Consider the following 23,330-nt stretch of genomic DNA (forward strand, 5'->3'; position numbering starts at 1 on the left):
GAAGATTCTTTGACTCTGCATGTGTAAAACAGAATGAGGTCAGGAGGCTCAGTATTGTATTCCTGGGATGATGGAAGCAGAGCATTCTATTGCACAATTAAATTGAGTTTTTGTAAATGATTTATGTGCTTTTTAACATATGTAGAACCTTTTGCTACAGAACATCAACACTGGAGTTTTTGAATTCTTTTTCTACATCAGCATCAGATCACTTCTAAAGAAATTCAAGGCTATGTTTGATAATTTGATTAACATGCTTGTTAAACCTCAGCTAAAACAACAGGACAACAGAGAAACTGAATGTGGTTTAAGGTTCAAAAATATTGTAACAGTTGATGTGGGTGAAGAAGGTTTTTTGGCTATAGCAGACAGTTGAGAAACATGTCAGATTGCTTCTACTGAATAGTCAGAAATATCAGAATATTGAAAGTTACAGACTATTGAGCCAGCAATGCAGACGTGGCAGTGCTTGCTCGTGTCTCTCTCCCCTGTCTTTGCTCAGTCCTTAGAACAGGAGTAAAATATTGCCTGGCTCCACAAGTGCTCTCCATGAATTTGCAGCTCTGATGGGAGTTCAGGAAAGAGCACAAGGTATTTATTGCTGGGAAGAAGAGAGCCAGGCTGATCTGTGGTTCTGTTTAATCCCATGGCTGAATTGAGTCAAGCATGTTCCTCCACATTTATTGCTGTTCACAAGGGGAGATGTGGCCTCAAGGAATCAGGTTGGAGCTGCTGTGGCTCCTTTTCCTGGGACTGAGAGACTCCTCCATTCTTTATGGCTGACACTGACCCAAAGAATTGCTTTGTTCTCTGATGGATAGATTTATTATTTTATTTTTTTTACAGCTATTTTGCTACATTTAACAGTTGACAGAGCAGAGATCATGAGCTTGTCACCTCTGCTGCTACTTGTAGTAGGCAGAGTGGAAGGAGGTGTAAGACTGGAGTGAACTGATTTCCTGTGACTGCAGGGAATCAGCAGGCTCTGGGAACAGGAATGACATGTTTGGATACCACTTGTTTTCCATTATTGCCATTTCTATCTTCTGTTAACACCCCTCTGACATGAGCCCTTTTTCTTATTCCACATGCCAGCAGTATTGATGCTGCCAGAACACCCCAGAAACCCTCTCACTCTGCACTTACTTCAGTTCTGCACAAAGGCACTGATACCTGACTTTGCTGGAAAGGAAGGAATTGCCTCCTTATCTCCTGGCTGAAGTTGTGCTGCCATGTGCCAGCCCCGTGTCTGGGAACGCTGATCAGATCACCAGTGATGCCCAAGGGCAGCTGGTGGCTCCACCCAAAGTGCCTGATGCTGAAGGATTAAGGAAGATCTCAGTTCAAGCACTCCTGATGGCCAGGCTGTGCACATGGTGCTCCAAGGCTCCAGTCAGGGGCCAGGTCTGGGCAGGAGGTGGGAGCTGTGCTCTGAAGCTCCCTGGCACCTATGGACAAGCAGAGCCCTCCCTCAGTGCTTGGGTTTGTTCTGGGTACCTGATGTCACCTCCTCCTTTAATTTGGATTTTTCAAGAGTGTCCTGTGGGACCAGAAGTTTAAATCCATCTGTTCAGAGTTTGTATGTGCAGCCTTTACTGTACTAGTGCACTGTGACAGTGACCTGCTCAGGAAACCAAACTCGGTGCCAAATGCCCCAGGGACCTGCAGGAAGACAATTTTGGGAGCCAGGGGCATTTCAGAGAGAGGCCAGCAGGCTTCTGAGATGGATTAAGGCATTGATCTCCCAACAGTGTTCCTCTCCTTAGCTCCACATGGCTTGGGGAAGGAAGAATACACTTCTGTATTATTTAAATTATCATTTGATCAGCATAGATAGGGGAACTTCATGGGTAGGATGCCTGTCTGTGAAAAGCTTGTACAATACAGAGGCAACTAACTCAGAGAAAGAAAAATCATATTTAAAAAATGCTTTTGCTTAAGAAAAAAATAGGAAATAGAACCATATCTACCTAGTAGCACCAGGTCAGGATGATTACTGACACAAGCCAGAGAACCACGTGTCCTTGTAATACCTCCACATGATGGATGGTCCCTGCAGCTGGAAAAAGTGAGCAGGGAGTCAAACTGCCCCTTGTTTTTACATGTTTGGGCTGCTTTCCCTCCCTCAAAAAAAAAAACAAAAAAAAACAAAAAAAAAAACAAGAGTCAGCCATTAGTTACCAGCATATTGGAGTTTCCAAGCCAGCAAGCTACAAAATTAATTGACTGTTTTTTAGGGCACGGTGACCCACTGGAATGAGCAGGAGCAACAACGGGCTTCTTTTATAGACTTTGCATTTGGCTGGAAGTCACACGGCTCAGTTATTATGTAACTCCAGGGATGTAAGGTGGCATCTTGCCTCTGTTCAGGGCCATCACACTCCCCCTAAGATTGCATCTTATCTTCTATTTTGTATTCTCATATACTTTTCAGGCACTCTCCAACTCCAATCACGGTGCTTTCTTCCCTCATTTAAGGAGGAATTGTTCTAGTTTTACACAGAAAAAAAATCATTATACAATGCATAAAAAAATCATCACACCTTTGCCTTATTTTTTTTCTGTGCTAATATGTAACAGTGCCCATAGCAAAGGTGAGCTTCCCCCAGGAAACACAGGATAGAAGGGAATGAGCTGCAGGGAGCAGGTGAAGTTCTGGTTTTCCTCTTGTCTTTCTCTAAGTCCCTGAATCTGTGGCTGCCACTACTCATGGCTCAACATCTCCTGCAGAAAAGCTTTAGGTCAAAGAGGATTCTGTTCCTAGAGAATGGAACTGCTGCTGGTGACTGACAGGTTTGCTCAGACTCAAACATACCAGGATCTTAGTGCTGGGGAGGTGAGAGCTGCAGACAGTGCAGAATATTCTCATTCTCAGGGCTGGTGGTTGGTAAAAATGAAAAATACTGCATTTGATATAATCTTGCTTTACCCCAAACCTCAGAACCAGTGCTGTCAAAGAAGTGGCTGTCACCTAGATTAAATTTATTAAAGCCACATGAAGAAATAAAAACAAAAGAGATGATCCAAGGATCACCCTGTATTCTTTTCTCAAGAGCTGCATTTCAGCTCCAGGAAGGCACTAGGCCACGTTCATCTGCTACAAGCAGATGTGTTCTCTTTGAAACACATGCACCCACTTATGCTCTGCCTGCATTGAGTCTGTTACTGGGGCTTTGGGAGCTTTTGCAAGTGCTATCTGTTAATATCTGAAGGTGGGAGTGCTCAGGGAGTTGTCGGAAAGGCTTGCAAGACTAGATCTGATCATACCCACCCACACTAATTAACACATTACATAAAAGTACAACAAGTTTCTCTGCAAACATCAGAAACACTTGCCCAGGCACTTTCTGTGCAGTTCTAGAAGAACTTGAGGGACAGACTCTATTGCTTTTTAACCTCAACAGAACAATGGGTGAGTGGGGAGGTGCAGCTCCCACTTTCAGGGCCCACTCCTCTTTGTTGTGCTGCTGAAATGGTGCCACTGGCAGGGACATGGCTGGAACAACCTTTGTTGAGTTCACCAAGGGTACATGAGGGTGCCATTTTTTTCTCATAAAAAAATGAAATATCCAACATAAGGAATCAGATACAAAGGACTCCTCCTCTTCCTGCCCTGCCTGCTGAAATTCACTCCATATAAACAGCAGCCCTTGAAGCCAGCTTGAACTGAAAAATCCTCCCATTTAAATTTGGCCTTTTTTTTTTTTTTGTCAGGGAAACATGTCCCAAACCAGCTCATGTTTCTCTATCACTCAAATTTTAAACCAGCAGCAATCTCCTGCATAAGAGCAATAGTGAAGACTCTTTTACTTCTTCAGAGTTTGGAGCCAGTAAAGCTCCTGTGACCTGTTCCTGCAGCTGCTCCTGGATTCCTCCAGCAGGATAATAAATGGATACCCTGATCTCAATTGACTCCAGACTCTTGTATGACATCTGGCTTCAAGATGGTGGCACAGAAAAGTGCAGTGATGACATAGGAAAACAGAAGGAAAAAAAAAATTGTGCAGTGGAGAGCAGGAGGCAGCAGAGAGAGCAGGGAAAATCAAAATTAAAATAAGTCAAAGGGCGGAAATTCCTCAGAGAAGGCCTTGGGCTTCAACAAAGCTTGTCCACATTTGCAGCACTTCAAGATTACCCAACACCAGCCTGATGTGGGAAGGTCCCAGCAGACCTCAGCAGGCATTCCAGAGGAGCCTTTCTATGAAAAAAAGTCTTCAGTGTCTCCATCCACATTTGCAGTCACTGGATGGAGACCACACTGTCTCACAGCACTCACCAGGGAGGGAACCCTCTCACCCAACTTTTCCTGGCTATCTGAAAAGCAAAGTCAATGTTTTCCTCATTATTTTCCTTTGCTGCAACCCTCTCCCCCACTGTGACTGCAACTTGACCTGCTGCCTGCTCTGGGACCCTGGGGGAAGAGAGAAGGAGCTCTGTGTGTGGATGAGAGGAGAGAGGTGATGAGTCTCAGCCACATCCTGACTTGTTTATATTCATCAGAAAGAAATCAACAGCACTTAGTGTGCAAGACAACTCTGGAGATAGGGAAAGAGCAGATCTCTTTAAGGGACAGGGTTTGGTGATGAATGGGGATTCCAGAGTGTGTTTTTTTTCCCCAGATTTGCATTAGGAAGTTACCAATAAACAGAATCTCAGCACAGAGGTTTAATTTCAAGGGAACACTGCTCTTTCACCAGTTTTCTTGCAGCTACAAGCCTGGCACACCCAGCTGGGATTAATGAGGAGCTGGAATGGATCAGAGAGCACAAAGGGAAGTTGGTATCACCATACCTTCCTCTCCTGATAAACCTGGTACCTTCAGCCTTCCAGGCAGATCCTGGAAGGGTTCTCCCCTCATGGGACTTGATTTTTCAGTGAGATTGGCTTCTCAAACAAATTGACAAAAAATAAAGCTGGAAACATCTATTAGGGTGGGTGTCAAAATCAAAGAAGTTGAAGTTTCTTTTCATCCTCTCCAGAGAGCCTCAGACATCCAGGAAATCCAAGGAAAACTGCATTTAAAAAAATGTATGTTGAGAGGTGTGACAATGCTCCAGGTTATAGTTCTGCACTGACTCAGGCAGGAGAGCCCCTCCAAACACTCACCCAGACAGAGGGACTTCAAGAGTGGCAACTCTGGCAGCATCTTCCTCTTGGAGAGCCCCAGAAGGGAGAAATCCCTTGCATTTACTTGCCATGTAAAACATTTGACATGTAATACATGCAAGTCACTTACCTGCATGACTTACATTGGCACTAATGTCACTGTTCACACCTTTGCACCTCCACTCTACACAGCAGAACCAAAGGTGTGTTTTAAACACAGCTCCCAGATTTTCTGCTGTACCACAGATATCTTGTAGGACATTAAGTATTTTGACATATGGGTTTTCTCCTTATCTAAATTTTTGTGTAGAACCTCTTGGTCTCTGAACAAATTTTGCTTTTCCTTTCTAGAACACACTCTCTTTAAATTTGCTGACCTCTTGACAGACATTTAGGTAGTCAGACTTGCAATTCTGAGGTAGGGGAACACTGGAAATATCTGCTTTGCAGATCAGGGTGCTCCTTCAGATGATGCATTTTGCCCCAAGCCTCACAGGACATCTATGGAAAAGCTTGAAATTCAAGTCAAGAGCCCTAAATTCCTTCCTTTAATCATATCCATCCTTGAGGCACTTCATTCAGGTGTCTCCAGTTAGACCTGCTACTTCCTGTATTGCAATTACATTAATTCCTCTGTCAGCTGTGCTCCAATGTGCTGCTCCCTGCATTTTGCACAGGAATGCAGTGCTGCCCTTCCTAGGCTGTCAAAAAGAATATTTCATTACAAAAATAAATAATGTCTGGCTGCTTCTGGCACCTCAGTCCAAGCATATTTATCACTTTTGGCTGATCAGGGGCTGATTCAATGTCCCTAAAACACAGTGGGTTTATTCCCAGATGAATTTGAAATGCATTTAATCAGGTCTTTGCTAAATGTGCTCCCAAATTTCACATCTCATGAGCACGACAGTACTGTCTCTTAGAGCTTATTCCACCTCACTGCAGATGGATACAATGGATTTTCCTCTGTTTGGACTGTGAATGCATGTTTGTACAAGCAGGCTCTAGCTTTAGTTCCAGATTTAGTTCATCCCCAATGTGCTGCTGCCTACATGTGTGGCAATCTGGGATTAACGCTAAAATATATTTATATTTTATCATAAATGAACAAAAAAAATCAGAATGACAATTTCACATATGAGTTCAGTGACAGAAAGAATCTTCCACTATTTAAACTCTCAGCACTGCTGCCTGAGCCTCCACAGGGGAAGCACAACAGCTTTTTTGGTCCCAGAAAGAGAAGTCCTGGGTGGCCTTGAGCAATGAAAACATTGCTTGGTGGTTTGCTCCTTCCCCAGTGTGTGCTGGAACAGCCTCATCATGGGATGGGAAGTGAAGAAAGAGAAGGAAGTGTCCATTAAATGTCCATATCTTTTAGTTCTTCGAATTTTGAAGTTCCCCATTCCAAAAGCTGAAATGGAACCAGTGGCAGCTCCTCTGGAGAGAGGGCACAGAGTGTGTTTGGGCTGGGATGTGCCTCTCCACTGTCACAGCCCACAGACACTTCAGAAACAAAAAATCATATCTTAAAACTATGAGTAGATTTAACAATTGAACTCTAAAGAATTAAACATCAGAGAAACATTTCACACTTTCTGTTTTTCTTTCCAAGGGTCCACAGTCCACTCACTCAATCCTGTGCAAAGATCATGTTACTATGGATATGACCTGCAAGAAATGTGTTGCCTCAGAGCAGCACAAGTCACATGAACAGGCTGAAAGCCAAGACTTGCTGATTCACAGTCCTGTAGGATTTTCATGCTTGTGCTGGGGTCACTGCAGAACAGTCCTTGTGCCATCAGGTCTATGTTCTTCCTTTAAAAGTGTTCATGCAGGTGTAGCTCCCAGAAAACTTGTGGATTTCTTCAAGTGCTGCCTGGGGGAGAATGCTGGTGTAAAGCAGAAAGAAAATGAGCAGATGAGACAAATCCCTTGAGCTGTTCTAATAAGAGATATGTAAATACACATTTATGCATATAAATACACAAATGCTCAAAAATCAGCTAGTGAGAGACACAGACAAAACTGGCATCAGTTTCCATCTGTGAGGAGACCTACAGGGAGAAAGCTCCATCCACTCTTTCTCTACAGAAATATTTATCCAAAAAAGTCTGTAAAAGTTGTAACTTTAAAGATACCATTATGTTTTATTCCTTCTAAATACTATACTCTGATATACAGGAATTTAACCTGAATTCTCTGGTTAATCTGCCATCTGGTTGTGGAAGGCATGTGGTCTCCTTATTCTAAGGTTGGATAGAGACCTGATCTCCTGACAGCTTCTGTCATGGAAAATAACCCATTAATCCTTACAATAAAAGGGAACAGCCCTTTTTCCTGCCAACAGAATTTCTGGGAACTTTTACCCCAAATTCAGAGCAAAGCATTTACTGTGAATTATTTTTTCTTGTTTGAAATGCAATACTGAAATTATTTTCCACAGAAGTCTCATTGCCTTGTTTCAGTTCCTGACTGCAGCAGCTTTTCCAAAGGCTTTAGTGCAAACTATCAGGGAAACACAACAGTAAATGTCCTTTCTCTTTGGCTGTTCAAGGATATGAAGTTATGATTTTTTTCCTTAGGGACCTTAAAATTTTGGTCCTGATCATACACAAAAATATTGATTTAATAGTTTCACTGATCTAACACAGGCAATGCTCTCTAAAGGCAGGTGGGATGTCCAGGCCTCATGGTTCTGAAATCCTGCACAATATAAAGCCTGGAGTCCAACAAGTGACTTAATAAATCCCCATAAACTACCTATGTAACTTAATTATTATGAAATTTCCCTAGACAAAAATCCAGTTTACACCTCAGGAATGCAAATTTTGGGAATGAAAGTGGTTTCATAGTGGGTTATACAAAGAGAAAACATCTCCAGAGAGCATCTCAGAAAGTGCCTCCCTTTTGCTTCCACAACTGTCTCTCCAGGGAAGGGATGAGAGAGCAGTTCCAGGCTGAGTTTCAGGCTGAGCTTTGCCTCAGAGCCAACCTTCCCTACATGGCCAGGCTATTGCTGGGCAAAGGGAAAACTCACCTTTTTAGGATAACAAGGACATGCATTGTCCATGGAAGGAGCAGGAAGGCTTGATTCATCTGAACAGCTTCTACTGTTCTCCTTGCCACTGTCTCTGGCTTGAGAGGAGGAAAAAGACTAGGGAACCTGAATATAGAAAATAAAAAATAAAATAATTACACGTGAACCAAGTTCCTTCTTTAAGGTGTCACTGTCCAAGTCCTGTTACTGTAAGTTATTGCTGGTTGCTGGCCTTCAAACATGCCCAGGACTGGCTAAGTCTCTAAGAGGCAGAAAATTCCAGTTCCAGCCAAAAAGCCCAAAAGCAGAAATCCCAGTTCCAACCAGTACTGCTGGGTTAGCTAAACAGTTAAGAATGCACATGTTGGTGCCCTCAGGAAGAAGTGGCAGAGAGTAATCAGAGCCCTGATTCAGGGCTTTTCTTCATTTGAATGCAAACCAATACCAAATGCTGTCCTTTCAGTTTTTCCTTTTACTCTCTGTTCCTCTTTGCCTGATTCAAATCCTTGACAGGTGAAAGACAAATATTTTCCTCCACTGCTTTTAATACCAAACCTAAGGCTTTTCCCAGCTCCTGCAATAGCTTGACACTGCAGATTTTCTTGACTAAGAGAGCACAATCTGTATTAACAGGTTATTTTACCCATTGTAAAAGATTAATTTGGACAGCCATTACTTGTTCTCTTGGACAGGGGTAAAAAGGAGGTACTGATAGTCTCACTTCAGTAAGTGGCTGTCATTCCTTTCAGTGGGAAAGGATTAAGTATTCCAGTGAATAAAGAAGGAACTTGTACTGTTAATTCTCAAGTAATTTGTAGACTGGTCCTTCTGCAGGACCTCGACTGCAGATTGCTTCCCCTCCTTCTCTGGTATGGCTTGAACACATGCAGGGAAAAACAGCTTCCAGTTCTCTCTGCAGCAGTCAATGTCTCCCCCAGCACAGGCTGCAGGAATATCCCAGCACACTGAGAGAACCAGTCTGAGGAGTCCCAGGTGGCCTAAAGTGACCCTCTGTTCCCAGGCAGCCAAATGAGACATCAAATTCTCTTAACTAAATGAAGCATTAATTAGGAGTGTATTCTGATGATTCATTTAAAATGAGATGCTTTATTCTAGCTGCCCTGGACTGACCTGATTCTCATGCCCTGGAACATCTCTGTGCTGGTGTGGAAGGGCAGGACTGTGGTGGCATTCACTCCAGGACAGTCCAGCAGCCCCAGGGTCAGGCTCTCCATGAAAGCAAAGGATGAGGCTTTGGAGGTGCAATAGTCAATGGCACCAGGGATGGCTGACAAGGCCAGGACAGAGTTCAGGCAAACAATGTGCCCATTCTGCAGCTCCAGCATCCTTGGCAGGAATGCTTTGGTGGTCTGAAGAATATGAGAGTTAAAAGAAGAAAAAGAAAAAAGAAAATTGGTCAGCAGTGATATAACAAAAACAGCACTGACTGAAAAAAAAAAATAAGGTGACACAGACACAACAAGCCCAAGTGTCCAGTTCATTATGTCAGGAAAGGAGGAGTAGAGGACCCTGTTGCTTTGGTATTTTCTGAGATTCTAAGTGAACAAAGTTTGTGTAGAAACATGACAAAACTCTTTCCTAACACATACATAAGCAGTACTCCCAGATAAAGGCCATGAACAGTGCCTTCTATGCTTAACAACTTTTATGGGATGAAGTCTTCAACTAAGTGATGAAATTACAAGAAGCTCTTTTTCATTACTATTGTCTGATTCAAAATGGACTGAGTGTCACAGCTCCCTTCCCTGTAGTCCCACACTCCTCTGATGTTCCCTTCACATCACCACACAGGAAACTCCTCTGTGGCTCAGGCTTTGACAAAGACATCAAATGTTTTACTGGAAATCACAGAATGTGAATAATACTGAGTACTACTGAAAAAATGAAGTTTATTTTTGACCTCTTTTCTCCTTTGCCCCTCACTCTGTTTTTCTCTCTTGTTTTCAAGACAGACTGGTTTTACCAAGCATCCTTTAGAAAGACCTACTGGCTGTAATCTGTCACTCTCCTTCCCAACCCTAACTCCTTGGGGCACAGGAGCTTTTCTCACCCAGAACTGTCCCAGGGTGTTTATGTGCTGGGATTTGAGCAGTGCATCGTCGTCGCTGTCCATCAGGCTCTTCCCATGGACCACAGCAGCATTGTTCACCAGGATGGTGATGTCACCCACCTGCACAAAAAGCAAATTACTAGTGACAAAAGATATCTCTCCTCACAAATCAGCCATTTCTATTAGAGCTGAATAGCCATTATTGCCCAGATACATTGTTATTTTCATAGTTTTTGACTTTCTTGCCTGTGGGCCTTGTAATTCTTTGGATCAGCTCACAGAGGTAGCTGGACTTTGTACAATCTTATCTGCATGGTAACCTTTCTTTTTTCCCAATATATTTTTTTTTCTCATCAAATACTGAATCACAGAATTGTTAAGATTGCAAAAGACCTTTGAGATCATCAAGTTAACCATCAACCCAGCTCCACCACTGTGCTCAGCACCAACCCATGTCCCCAGGTGCCACATCCACGTGGGTCCTGAACACTTACAGGGATGGTGCCTCCACTACTGGGCAGCCTATTCTGATGCTTTACAACCCTTCCCATGAAAACATTTTCACTAATAACCAATCTAAACCCCCCTTGGTGCACTGGAGGCTGTTTCTTCTCATCCTGTCACTGCTCCCTGGGAGAAGAGCCCGACCCCTCTGGCTGCACCCTCCTGTCAGGGTGCAGAGCAGAATTCCCTGCTGAGGCTCCTCTCCTCCTGTGAGCCCCAGCCCTCCCCAGCAGGGCTGTCCCTGCGTTTTTAGAGCCCCAGCCCTCCCCAGCAGGGCTGCCCTGTGCAGACCTTTTCCCGCACAGCCTTGGCCTGCCGGTACACCTCCTCGCGGTTCCCCACGTCGCAGATGAAGTAGTGGCACTCGGTCCCCATCCTCCTGATCTCCTCCCTGGTCTCCTTCAGGCACTTCTCAGTCCGACCCCACAGGATGATCTGCAGCAAGGAACTTCTGTTAGACTCGAACTGCTGCTGTTTCATATCTAAAATAACTAAAACTTGCTCCTGACTCCAAGTGCTTGATGGAGATCTGGGATGTGTTTCCACTGCCAGGGCTGTTGTTTTGCTTCTTTAAGACAAGCAATCACTTTCTGTTCTGTGGGGAGTATCCTGTGGGATGCTGTGTCCCACTGCTGATCCTCTGTTTACAGATTCCTTACAAGCTAAAACAAAAAAATCACATCTAAAGCCTAACATGAGTGGTATATGGAACATTTGGAAACTTCTCTGCATCATGTCATTTCAACTCTCTCCCTGTTTTTGCTATACACATGTACAGAATGACAAATTAATCCTAAAACCACAGACCTTCCTGAATAGCTGGTGTGTCCTCTACTTCTTGTTTTACATTTGAAGATAGAACCTGCTCTGCAGTAAAATGTGTTTTTTCAGCCTAGTAATTATTTGCAATGCTGCTGTGCAGGTTGGTGTCTCAGGTGCATTTCAAACAAGAGTTCATTCTACTACAGACTTCTAAAGTGAGAAGTTTCAAGCATTAATTTATTACATTAATTTATTTTGCAGCTCCTACTTACAGGATTTCATTTGCTTTTAACCTTTTAACACGGTAAAAATAAAACAAAAAAAAAAGAGAAAATTCTGAATATTCATGGAACAAACATTCAAATAATGGAGCATGGATTTGATTTACAATGAGACATAACCAGCCAACCCTATCTGCATTTCTACACCATCAGTGAGGTCAGAAATAGAAATAACTTGAAAAGTTATCAGGTTCATTAACTTTCATCATGGGGCTTTGTCCAGTACAATTCTTTCTAGTGAAGCAAAAACATCAAGTTTGAGATGGGGCTTCCACCACCATTAATCTGCAGCTAAACAGATTTAACCACAATATTTTTTCTGAGTACACAACCTAATTTTCCATTTCTTTTAAGGGTGCTGGAAAGAATATAATTTCATCTCTGTTACATAAGACATCTATGAATGAACTGATCTATTGTTTTTGCTCTTCAACTAAGTCTTCTGAGCTCTCATCATGTTATAAATGGTGAGTCACTGTTGATCTGCAAAAAATAAATTACTGAATGGAGCATGTTACTGCAATCAGCTGACTGCTCTGTGACTCTAAGAGCAAGATCCACAAGAGAAAGAAGAAATGGTTGCTACATTGAAAATGCAAAATTTTCAGTCTCAGCAATGGTGTTATTTCCAAGCACATGTGATCCAGGATTATAGCTCCTTCTCACACTACTGTGTATTGAGTCTGTATGAATCTGACCAGTACATTGATTTTCTAATGGTTAAAAATAAGCACATTTAAAACTTCAAAGATTAAAGAATCTTTGAGTTTTCCAGAAGCTGAAAGAACAGAGGGATAAAGGTCTGAATTGCATCACTGCTTACAGCTCAATCCCTGCAAATAACTTAATAACAGCAAGATAAACATAAAAAAAATTAAGTGTGCAATATTCTTACCCCACAACAAATCTCTGGCAGGGAGCTTTAGCATGCTTATTTTTAAGAACTAGCTAAGCTTATCTCATAACTGGTACTAACACTAATCTCTGGCAAGGTCAAAGAGCCATTCAGTGTGCCCCAGCAAGGCTGAAATGCAGAAGTACCCAAATCCCCAACCATTTCCTAAACGAGTTGCATTTACAATTAATCCCATTTCCATGTCATTGGCACATCTGTGAACACAAACACACCCAGACTGATAAGATTTATATTCTCAAATTCTCCAGAGCACTAATGAATCTGGTTAACCAGAAACTTCAGAGCATGTATAAATATGCCAGAGCCATTTCATGGGAAATCTTATCTCAGGGGAAGTGATTTTCAAGAAAAAAGCTGTGATCACACTTAAAAACTGTAGGAAAGCATATGGCTGAAATTGCAGCTTGTGCACTGGCCTGGCTTCCAAAGTCTCAGCATATCACCCTTGGCCATCAGGGCTTGGCATCTCCTCAAAGCTTGTAAAACTGATGGCTATTTACTCACTTCTGATCCCAGGGCTAGACCAAAGAATATTTTTCATGTGTACACTGCAGAACTGAAGGGAAATCAAGAACATGTGAGAAATTTCACAAGCTCTCAGGAAGTATTTACAAAATACTGTTCAGCTGTGAGCACATGCACACTTGCTCTCCCTTTCACAACCCACATGGAGAGGGAAGGGAAAAACCACCACAAAATGTCAACTGCAAATATTGAGTTTGATGCCCACAGAGTTTTGCATCCGGGTGAACTTCACCCTTTTTGCAGGGTTGGATTAGTCAATGCACACACTAAAAAATTAAGTGACTTGTTAAAGAGGGATGGAAGGTAGGACAGGAAGAGGAGAGAAAGAGAAATAAAGTGTCAGACAAGGAGATGTAAGGCAGGAAACTGCCCTCACATATCTAATACTCCAGTGCTTCACACTGCTATTGCTAAATAAAAAGTAGATCCCTCACTCTTCACTTCAATCTGTTTCCATACAGCCTCCTATTCCCAGGAGCTGCCACTGATGCATTGAATGTCAGGGAACATACATGGAAGGATAGTTAAGCAAAGGAGGACCTGTCAGAGGAACATCTGTCTGTGATGCAGCTCTTGGATATAATATTTTTTTATGCCCCAACGGTTTCCTTGGGACCTTTAATATTTTACAGAGGCAGGTCTTGCAAGGTGACCCCATTAAAATCTGGGCCATCTGGGGAATTTGCTGCTTATCCTGTGACAACATTAATTTCAGCACTGACTTCTTTCCATAAGAAGTTTTTGTGTCTTTGATACTGTCCACACTCAGGTGAAGGCTTCAGCCTGAGAAAGAGAAAGGCAGTAAATAAAAGACCACTCTTTTGTGAGAGGTCCCTGATGACCCAGTGGGAAGTGAGGGCTCCTGCCATCATTTCTGCTACTTTTTACAGATGGATAAAACTCAGAACTCAATACAATGTGCTTTTGGTCCAAATTCAAGCTTGACTGCTCCTATGAGATCATATGAGACTTTCAATTTCTGTCTTACATCTGGCCAGACTGAATTGGCACAGGCTTCCCCCCAGCCTCCCAGGACATCAGATCTTACAGCAAGACAAGTCTGGAGTTGCTGCACAGTTGGGGCTTCTGTTGCTCCTGAACATCTTTAGGGGGGGCTTGGTTCAGCCTTTCTGTACAGGCAATACAGCAGTTTTCTGATGTTTTCTGGGTCCTTACTCACCTACAGCCTCCTGAGATTTTCTACAAACTCCTCAGTTCTCTGCCCTCCTGCAAAATGTGCCACTGGGGATGACCATCCACGTTCTCCATGCTCCTGAACAAACCCTTCTGCTCCCTGTTGACCTGATGAGGACTGTGGGCCTGGAGCTGTTTGCTGCTGCCCTGTGAGCTCCAGTTACCCAAACACTTGGCTCTTCACTTCCCCTGGGATGCAACCTCTGGGATACAGGAAGATTATTCTCTGCTCAGTAAACATCAAGAAAGGCATCACTTCATGCTGCTCCAGCTGGGATTCAAGGGCTCTGCACTCATGAGGATTCCAGACCTGCAGTTCCAGAAATGGTCCATTTTATTAGGAACATGATTTTTCAAATGTAGACATGGGGCTCAGTCTGGTCTGTCTCCTCTTTCCTTTCTAAGTCTAAATTGGCAATAAGAGTGTCCCAAATGGAAGCTGAGAATGATTCCAACAGACACAGAAGTTCCTGTCTGGACAGAGAGCGAAGGAATGAGGAGAGGCACCGTGTTCATCATTTCCCAGCCTGTCAGGATGCTGCACAGCCACCCATTCACCATAACTTAGTGGTGGACAGAGGAATATTTAATTTGCATTTTGGATAAATTCTTGGACAGACAGTTTTCCATCCTGGAAAGAATCCAGCCCTTATTCCTTCCCCTGCTTCATCTCTCACAATCCTTCTCTGCCTGCCCGTCCCTGCTGCACCAGACACGCTCTCCTTTCTCAGAGTTACTGACCAGAAAATTGCCGAGGGCAGGAGCTGGGGGAGGTGGATAATCCCCCCAAGGCTTCCTGCCCGTGCTTACCTCGGCGTGACCCCGGGCTGGCAGCAGCCAGGAGGCAGGTGGAAGGGGAAAGCATCCCTGACACTGCAGAGAGCAGCAGGGCAGGATCCTGCCGCTGGACACGGGGAAAAAGAGATTTATGGTGATGGGGGAACTCTGTGTGCCCTCCTCCCCTTGATGAACTTCAAAGTAGGCAAGGGCTGTGACATCACACTTGGTGCGGATTTTCCCAGGATTTATTCATGGATTTTTGCAAAACAAACCTTATCTGTCGATCTGGAGTCACAGAACTCCTTATCTGACCTTTAGAAAATCCTTTCAGCTGGAGGGGCAGGCACTGCATCCTCTGCTCCCAGAGGACTCGTTTAACTCGGAGTTTAATCTGCTAATGAGGTCGGAGCGAGTCAGAGGGAAGGTTTTGCTGCTGCTGGACCAAGGCAAGGCTGTCCAACAGCGACTTGCACTGGCTTCATGCCAAAAGCCCCAGCCCTGACTGCAGGGCCAAAGGCTGACTTTCACCATAACACAAGAGAAGTTATGCTCCTGACCACCGCAAAATCAGATAATCCACTAATCTGTATAAACTGGGCTGGGCTGAAGCTGCTGTCAACCACAATATCCACACATGATCAGTGCTTCCAGAGGCTGAGGGACATTACTGTGCAGGACACAGAGCTAAGTGCACATCGTTTACAGGGCTAGTTAACTCATTCAGTCCAGTTTATTCTAGCACAATTCAAGAACAGCACCAAAGGAATGTTGCCCTTTTACATTGTCAATTATTTTGGCACTGTATCTTCAGCAAACCCGCTGTGCTAGAACTCTGCCTCCAATGAGCTGGAGCAGTACTGGAAAGGTGTCCTACCACAACTGCACTTTTGAGCCAAACATCTGCTGTTTCTAGACACTCCCCTTGGGTTATCTGGGTTGTATTTGAGTGAAGAAATGCTCACTCTGGGTCTTTACAGACAAGGTGGGCTGTGATTAGCAGATATAACTTCCATTCTGAAAGCTTCTCCATTTTACGATTCATGAAGCAATTCTCTGATACAATCTGAGGACACTGAAAGATTCAAGTGTTGCAGAGAGACACGAATGCCCTTCCTGCCTGATCTCATTATTGCTGCCTCCACAAACCAAGCACAACTCCCAGCCCCAGATCAGCGCAGATAGGAAGTAGTTGGTAGGTCAACACATTTCATTCCCCCTTTCAACCTCCTTCCTAGTCCAGAGGAACAAAAGTTGCTCTGTGTGAGCTGGTATCTGTAATTGCACAGACCTTTGTTCAAACACAGAAAGCCTTTCTGCTCCCAACACTCAAGAGTTCCTGCATACTTTTAGGAAGTACAAAGTGTAGATAATCCACTGAAGTATGCCAGTCTTATCCCCCTATATTTACAAAGCCTGGTAGTACTAACTCACAGTCTGTCCTCCGAAAAAATGCATTCCAGTGTGTCCCATAATCCTGGCAGAATTTTGCATACCGTGAGAAAGGGAAGCTAAACCCCACAGCCTCAAAACCTCCACGTCTTTTGCCTGTCAATGGCAGAAGGGTTTTCTCCTCCACCCCTTCCCCTTTCTTGGCCCCAGGCAAAGGCAGACAAGTTCTTTCAGGAGTTCTTCATGGGAGAGGCAGCTAAAGGCTGATTACTGGAAGAGGGAAAGGTGTGGCCCTGCAGTGTGAAAAGCCAATCTTTGCTTTAGAAAGGAGAAAAAAGAACCTTGTGATGCCTGAAGTAGGTCAAAATACTTAACCCAGCCCCTTAGTGACACTTCTATAAAGGTAAGCAAACAAAACAGGCCAGTCGTGAATTTCTCTCAGTTCCCACAGCGAATATCAAAGCTGAAGGGACAAGTATGAGAAAGGCTGCAAGTAAGCCTATGTATCTGTTTTACACACAAGCTTTTCTGGATTGCTATTTAGCAGTTGTTAAGCCTGTAAGAATTGAATTTAAATTTAATCCTGCCACCCTGGTAAACACAAACCACAGACTTTATAATAAACTGGTTTAAGTCCAGGAGTAACATATAGTAATGAGATTAAAAGTTAGGGCTAAAGAGACTTCAGAAGGAGACTAAAAGTGAATTCCAATCCTTTTAGTCTAGAGTCAGAACTTTTATAAGTTTATATGTTGGCTTAGCACTCAGTGTTATTAACCTGATTCATCTAAACAACAGTCAATTCCAGTTGTATCCCAGTCATCCATTTCTCCCTCTGACAGAAATCAAACAGCACCTAAAAAAAAAAAATCACAGAGGTGTATGTCAACACCTGCCTGCTGCTCGACAGAGGCCCTGCTTGGAGAGCAAAGGTGTGATTTTCTGTGTGCACACAGGCATTTAAGAGCAGCTCCCCCAAAGGAAGGAACAAATGCCCACTGTTCTCACAGTCAGGACTATGCAAGGACAGGTGGCCCCATGACGACTTTTTTTTTTTTTCCAGGTTTTTTTTTTTTTTTCCCCAATTGCTTTCGTCTGCAGCACGATCTGCGACTGCAGACTGCCTTGGGAGCAGCTCTCCCCAGCTCTGCTCGGAGCAGAGGAGGAAGGGCAAGGGTGAGGGTTGTTTGCAAGGAGAGGTCAGGCAGGAGTCAGCCTTTACAATCCCATTAACGCTGCGACAGGGTCAAACCGAGTGCACGCTCCAACAAAAAGCACCAAGTGGCCACAAGCTGTCACCCTGGAAGGTCCCTGGGAGCATCTGTGGGGGAAGAAGGGACAGAGTTTTAATGGTGAATGTCTTGCCACACCATGTGTGAGAACGGGATCCGAAGCGCACAAAGAAACATCCCGCAGTAAAATCCTCGGGCTGCAGAGCAGGAAAAGTGGCGTGTCGGGGTGGGGAGAGGGGTTAGAAAAGTTCTGTATTTGAGGTAAGGCTTTGCAGACATCCACCAATAGAAATATAATACTCCACCCTGCAAAAATAACTAGTGTGCTGCTGCCGCCTCCGTTTGCTTGGCATGGCATCCCTATAATCCAGATTCCTATAAAAATGTCCACAGGGATCTCAGGAAATTGTGGGGCGGGTAAATATGCAGGTGCAGAAAGCCCTTTTGTCCTGCAAGCACAGCAGACATGAGGAAGGGATAGAAAGTCAATAAATAGCATTTCAAAGGGGAAAAAAAATTACTACAACAGGATTTCAGCATCACTGAAGGTTACTCTGTGCACATTTTTCTTCCAAAATACTGCATTATTATTTTTACTTATTGCACATAACTCTCCAGGTAAAGCACCTGTGGCAGGTTAAATGTTCATGGAAGAGAGTTAAATATTTACTGCAATGCAAAGTTATGTCTACACTGAACTAACTGTTCTTGGAAAGCTAAAATAAAAGTTAGATTACAAGGTAATGTTAAGAGAAAAGCACATTAAAAAGTGGAATTAAAAAGTGGCTCCAATACAATATTATTTCACCTGACTGGAAAGAACTGCCCACAAATTTCCTCTTCAACAATTAACTGAAAAGTCTGCTACTTCTTAACAAACAAAACAGAAAAGCCTGACAATATATATATGTAAAAGAAGAATTAAAGAGCTACAAACTGGGTGCCAGTTGAAGTGGATTATTCTCTAGTTTGCCTTTCTATTTCTGAGATGAATTCTGTAGCAGAGCAGCATAACCTTGAAATGCTGGGTGGTTTTAACTTCCAGTGGAGAGGGTTGGCCACTGCATCCCTCCAGGACAGCACTGACTCCTAGGCTAGACCCTGCATGGATTATAAAAGCATTAGTTATGCTGCATTACCAGTTTAAAGAATTGTCAGCTTTAATTCAGAACACCTTCAGTTTTGCTCTAAGCTAAATCAGGATGAGCAATTCACCAGCACTTCACTTATTTTGGGTAATAAAAAAAAATTCTCTACAAGCTCTATAAAAATTAAAAATACAGATTTATCAACTAGATGCTATACTCAAAACATCACTGAAAAGAAAAACTAGGGAAGGGTTTAAATTTGTTAAGCTGGGAGAAGGTTTGCAACAAAAACAGGCTTGGAAACCAAAGGGTGAATAATGTTCCCAATGCTGTCATTATAAACTGCCCTCCAGAAAGGGCTACAATGTGCTCCACATCATCCATGTGCATAATAGGATGCAACTCTTGACTGAAAAAATAACTTCTCCCGTGAGGCTACTGGAGAAGTATTGGATTTAAAATAGCCTGCCTTAAATTTGTGTATAAACTGAACACCAGCAACTGCTCCAGACAAGCTCCCCTACAAGCTTTTCTCTGCCTCCAGAAAGAGAACTGCTACCATTTTCAAACCATATAAAAGCTGTCAAAAGGTGCCTTTCTTGTAAGAATTTTAGTTGAAGAAATACAGAGCACTGCTTAGAAGAAAGCTTCAATATTGAAATGCTTAACTGGTTGCCTATCTTTTCATGTGCTTTCCAAAATGTTATTTTTTAATGGTGGCTGTTGCTATGCAACAGGGCAGAATCTCTAAAATCTATTCATGAGTTGTACAAATGGCAGTTTTCAGGACATATTTAACTCTCTCAGTCTATTGAGTCAAAGGAGGAGGATGGAAATCAGAGGACTGTAAGCTCCCAGAGCACACCAGGGGTACAGCATGGCTTAAAAAGGGTCTTTCACTGATTATACAATTTCTTTTCAATACACTGTTAAGATAAAGTAGTTACCTTGTTTTCAAAAAATGTGAAAAACAGCAGAGCTCTGGTTAAATAAAATGATATCTAAATGTAGAAACAGAAGTTATATACATGTTCATTACCCAGAAATGATCAAAGTAATTCAAATTCAGATTCTGCCACAATGGTATTATTTAAACAAGAGGGGCTGGTCAGGCAGTCTCAAATCCAGCTTTAGCACACTCCTAACTTACAGCCTGGAAGTTACCATCCTTTGGATGTGACTGCATGATTGTCAGGCCACTGCAATACAAAATGAAGTTAATTCACTTTCATGTGAACATAAAATCAATTAAGTTATCACAGAACAGGAGAAAAACTTTCCAATAAAATAAACTGTATCAAGTAACCTGGTCAGTAACTGAGATTTAGCTGAGGGCAGAAATAGAATATTGAGGCACAATAATTCTGAGAGGTTCAAAGGTAGCCACAAGCAGAGTTCTTTGCCTGAAGGGTTCCCTCCCTGCCAGCAGCTTCAGAGCATTGGGGATCTGGAAACTGCTCCAAGAAAGTGTGTGAAATTTAGCCCTAAAAAAACCAGGCCTATTTTTGGTTGACTCTCATTCACTTTTTGCTTCCACTGAAATATAAATGACAAACCCAACTGAAGTAATGGCCTGAAGGACAGCAATCCCCACGTGCAGCAGTGGGAGATCTGGGATGGATTGTCTGTTGGAACTGCACTTAGAAACCTGGATCCTGAAACAAATAACTCCACTTGGCCTAAATCTGAGACTCAAATGCAAACCAAAAGGGTTTTAACTGTTTTTACTGATTCCAGTGGCTAAAGAAACCATTCTAACTTCATCCCAAATATATCAACTCCCTCTGAGATGGATCTTTTCTCAGTCTGATTATTTAGTGTATTTACAATTTTAACAACCTGAAAATGTGTAGTTTATAATATTTATTTTCTAAATGTAATTTATTTTCAGTGGTTAAGAATTTTCTATCTCCTATTGTCCCTTTCAAGCCAGCGAGGAAGAGAAAATCCCTTTATAGATGTAAGATGCTCTTCTAAATTTCTGGTTTTGCACAAGTGCTGGACTAAGATGAGACAGTGTCAGTGGTGAAAGGCTCAGGAAAGCTGAGAGAGGGCTGTAAACAAGTGCAGTGATGTCAGGAGGAGCTGGCTGACCCAGGGCTGAACTCTGCCTCTGAAGGACACGCAAAGCTCCAGATCCTTTCCCACACATGTGCACACACATCCCCCTCCTTTCAGCAGAAAAGGTGTCACACAACAATCTGCCATAGCTGCACATCATCATGCAGGGAAATAAACCCTGGAAGCCCTTTTGATGGCTGAAGACTTTGCTTTTGAAGAGACAAACCTACTTCCATAAGCACATCAAGGATAAACACAGCATGGACAGTGGTCTCCAAGGGGCCTGGATTAGCAGCCAGTAACAAGCAGCAGAAAGCTGAACAGCATTGCACAACCAGCACATCCCAAACCCCAAATCAAACAGCTTGATTCAGTGAGGCAGAACCCCTGCATTTCCCAAGGGCCTTGGAAATATTCTGACATAATTCTTGACAGCTCACTGTGGCCAGAGCCAGCCCTGAGCTATTACCACAGAAAATAAGCACTTGTACCAGCTGGATGTCTTTAATATCCCACTTGGAAGCATGACCTCGTCTCCTTAGGGCCGAGTTTGTCCTCACTGGGAAGGTTTTTTAGGAGTTGGGTGCAGGGAATTTGAGGCTGCTGAAAGGGGATGTCAGGATTTTCCATTCCCTCTCCACCAAGCTTCACCCAGGGACGTGCTGATCAGAGACAAGCAGTCTGTGTTTGCTGCCAGCAGGGAGACTGAAATGACAGACTGAAGACAAACACTCATTTAATGTTCATGTAGAAAGTACCTGACTGCCCACTGGTATTGCTGATCCATTCTGGAGCATGGAAAGACAAACTGCTCAGTGTCCTTACAGCAACACTCCTCACTCCCATAATTTAGGCCTGGGATATTTGAGTTGTTTTCTTGAGGTCCAGTAAAAAGATTATCTAAGAATTTCTGCTTTCAGGTAAAATGGTGCAAGTTTGTCACCTCTTCAGAAACAAAGAAAATCTTGGGTGTTCCTGGTGATTCAAAGGGCAAATAGAACAAAGCTCAATTATAAGCACACAAAAGATCATGGCTGTTTGAGTGGTGACTCCTGTCTTCTACATGAACACATTTGCTCCTTAGTGAAGCTTCTAAGAAACACTGAACCAAGATCTTCAGTGCCTGAAGTTTGACTTTCTGATAGCACTCACAGAAGTTTCAACAGCAGGATTCTTTCTAGTCCAGTGGGAAAGAGGACTTAGCAAAATGACAGAGTACCCATGGAAATATCTGTGCTGCCCAAGAGAAGGGACTATGACTCAATGAGAAGTCAAGTTTGAACTCCATTTGCACCTATTTTAAATGGCTTTTTCACTGAGATAAGAGAAGAAATATATTATTAGTTAGGTCACACCAACTGCCACAGACTTTCTACAGACTCTTTCTAAACTGTAGCTAAAACTGTGTCATGCTACAGGATAATCACAGAATCTTTCCAGGCATTATTTTTAAACCACCTCAAAATAAGTGTAATTTTATGTCAGTTCAGTGTACTCAGAGGCACAATGCCACTGGTTACACACAGAGCCAGGGTTACCTCACAGGCACAGACCTAAAGCACAACTGATCCAGCAGAGCTGCATTTGTGCTTTCAAACATGATTTTATTGCCATCAATGGAGCACTGACACATTTGCTCAGGCAGTGTAAGACAACAGAAATCCCTGTGTTAACCAAAACAAATAAGCTCTGCAGCACTGCAGTCAATAAATTGTAATTAAGAAGGTGGCAACATAAGGGAGGCTGTCCACAAAATCCCATTGTAATTATGCACAGTTTATGGCTAAGCTAATGGGATGAACAATTTAAATTAATTACAAACTCTGCCAAGGTACCCATCTATTCCCAAGTCTATTAATTAGAATCAATTTAATCCCCACTGGGATAAAGGTCAAACAACATGTATTTGACCCTTTTCTCCTGGCGTCAGTGTTATCAGCCAATGGATCTGGCAGTGCCTGGGTCTGACTTGTTTGACTCTTCAGTATGTTGACAGGATGCTTTGAAGAACAGAATCTGGGCCCAGCTAAAAAAAAATCTCTAATAATTTCTGCTCTGTATTCCTGATAAGCACGGGTTTAAAAATGCCAGAGCTTGTTCTCTCTCGGTGGTCAGCTCTGAGGCTGTTCTCTGTCCTGGAGAGATTTTCTTTTCTCCCTTTCCTGCAGAAAACCTTGAAGCAGCAATTGTGTCAGATTTGAATCTTCAATTTGGGACAGGGATCAAAGTGAAAGTGAACACTAAACCCTAACTAGCATTTGTTAGTGGATTTTAAAACAAACACTCAAACTGGTACTTGATACTGAAACTCAAATTCTCAATAATCATTAGTTGACATTTTCAAACTGCCCAGAAGTAAAGATACTGAATTTCTAGACCCTTGT

General features: G+C 42.9%; 1 protein-coding gene across 2 annotated transcripts in view; it reads right to left on the minus strand.

The window, feature by feature from the left end:
* Positions 1-292: 292 nt before the first annotated feature.
* DHRS3 (dehydrogenase/reductase 3) overlaps positions 293-23,330 on the minus strand; it is a 32,903-nt gene continuing 9,865 nt past the window's right edge. For both annotated transcript variants that reach the window (XM_056507882.1, XM_056507884.1), the window contains exons 2-6: positions 11,010-11,153; positions 10,215-10,334; positions 9,275-9,513; positions 8,144-8,269; positions 293-6,995 (exon numbers count right to left, since the gene is read on the minus strand). In XM_056507882.1, the coding sequence (XP_056363857.1) occupies positions 6,911-6,995; positions 8,144-8,269; positions 9,275-9,513; positions 10,215-10,334; positions 11,010-11,153 (714 nt within the window). In that variant the 3' untranslated portion in view covers positions 293-6,910. The remainder of the gene's footprint in view (positions 6,996-8,143; positions 8,270-9,274; positions 9,514-10,214; positions 10,335-11,009; positions 11,154-23,330) is intronic.

Source organism: Oenanthe melanoleuca, chromosome 21 (genome assembly GCF_029582105.1).
Source record: "Oenanthe melanoleuca isolate GR-GAL-2019-014 chromosome 21, OMel1.0, whole genome shotgun sequence".
Classification (NCBI taxonomy): domain Eukaryota; kingdom Metazoa; phylum Chordata; class Aves; order Passeriformes; family Muscicapidae; genus Oenanthe; species Oenanthe melanoleuca.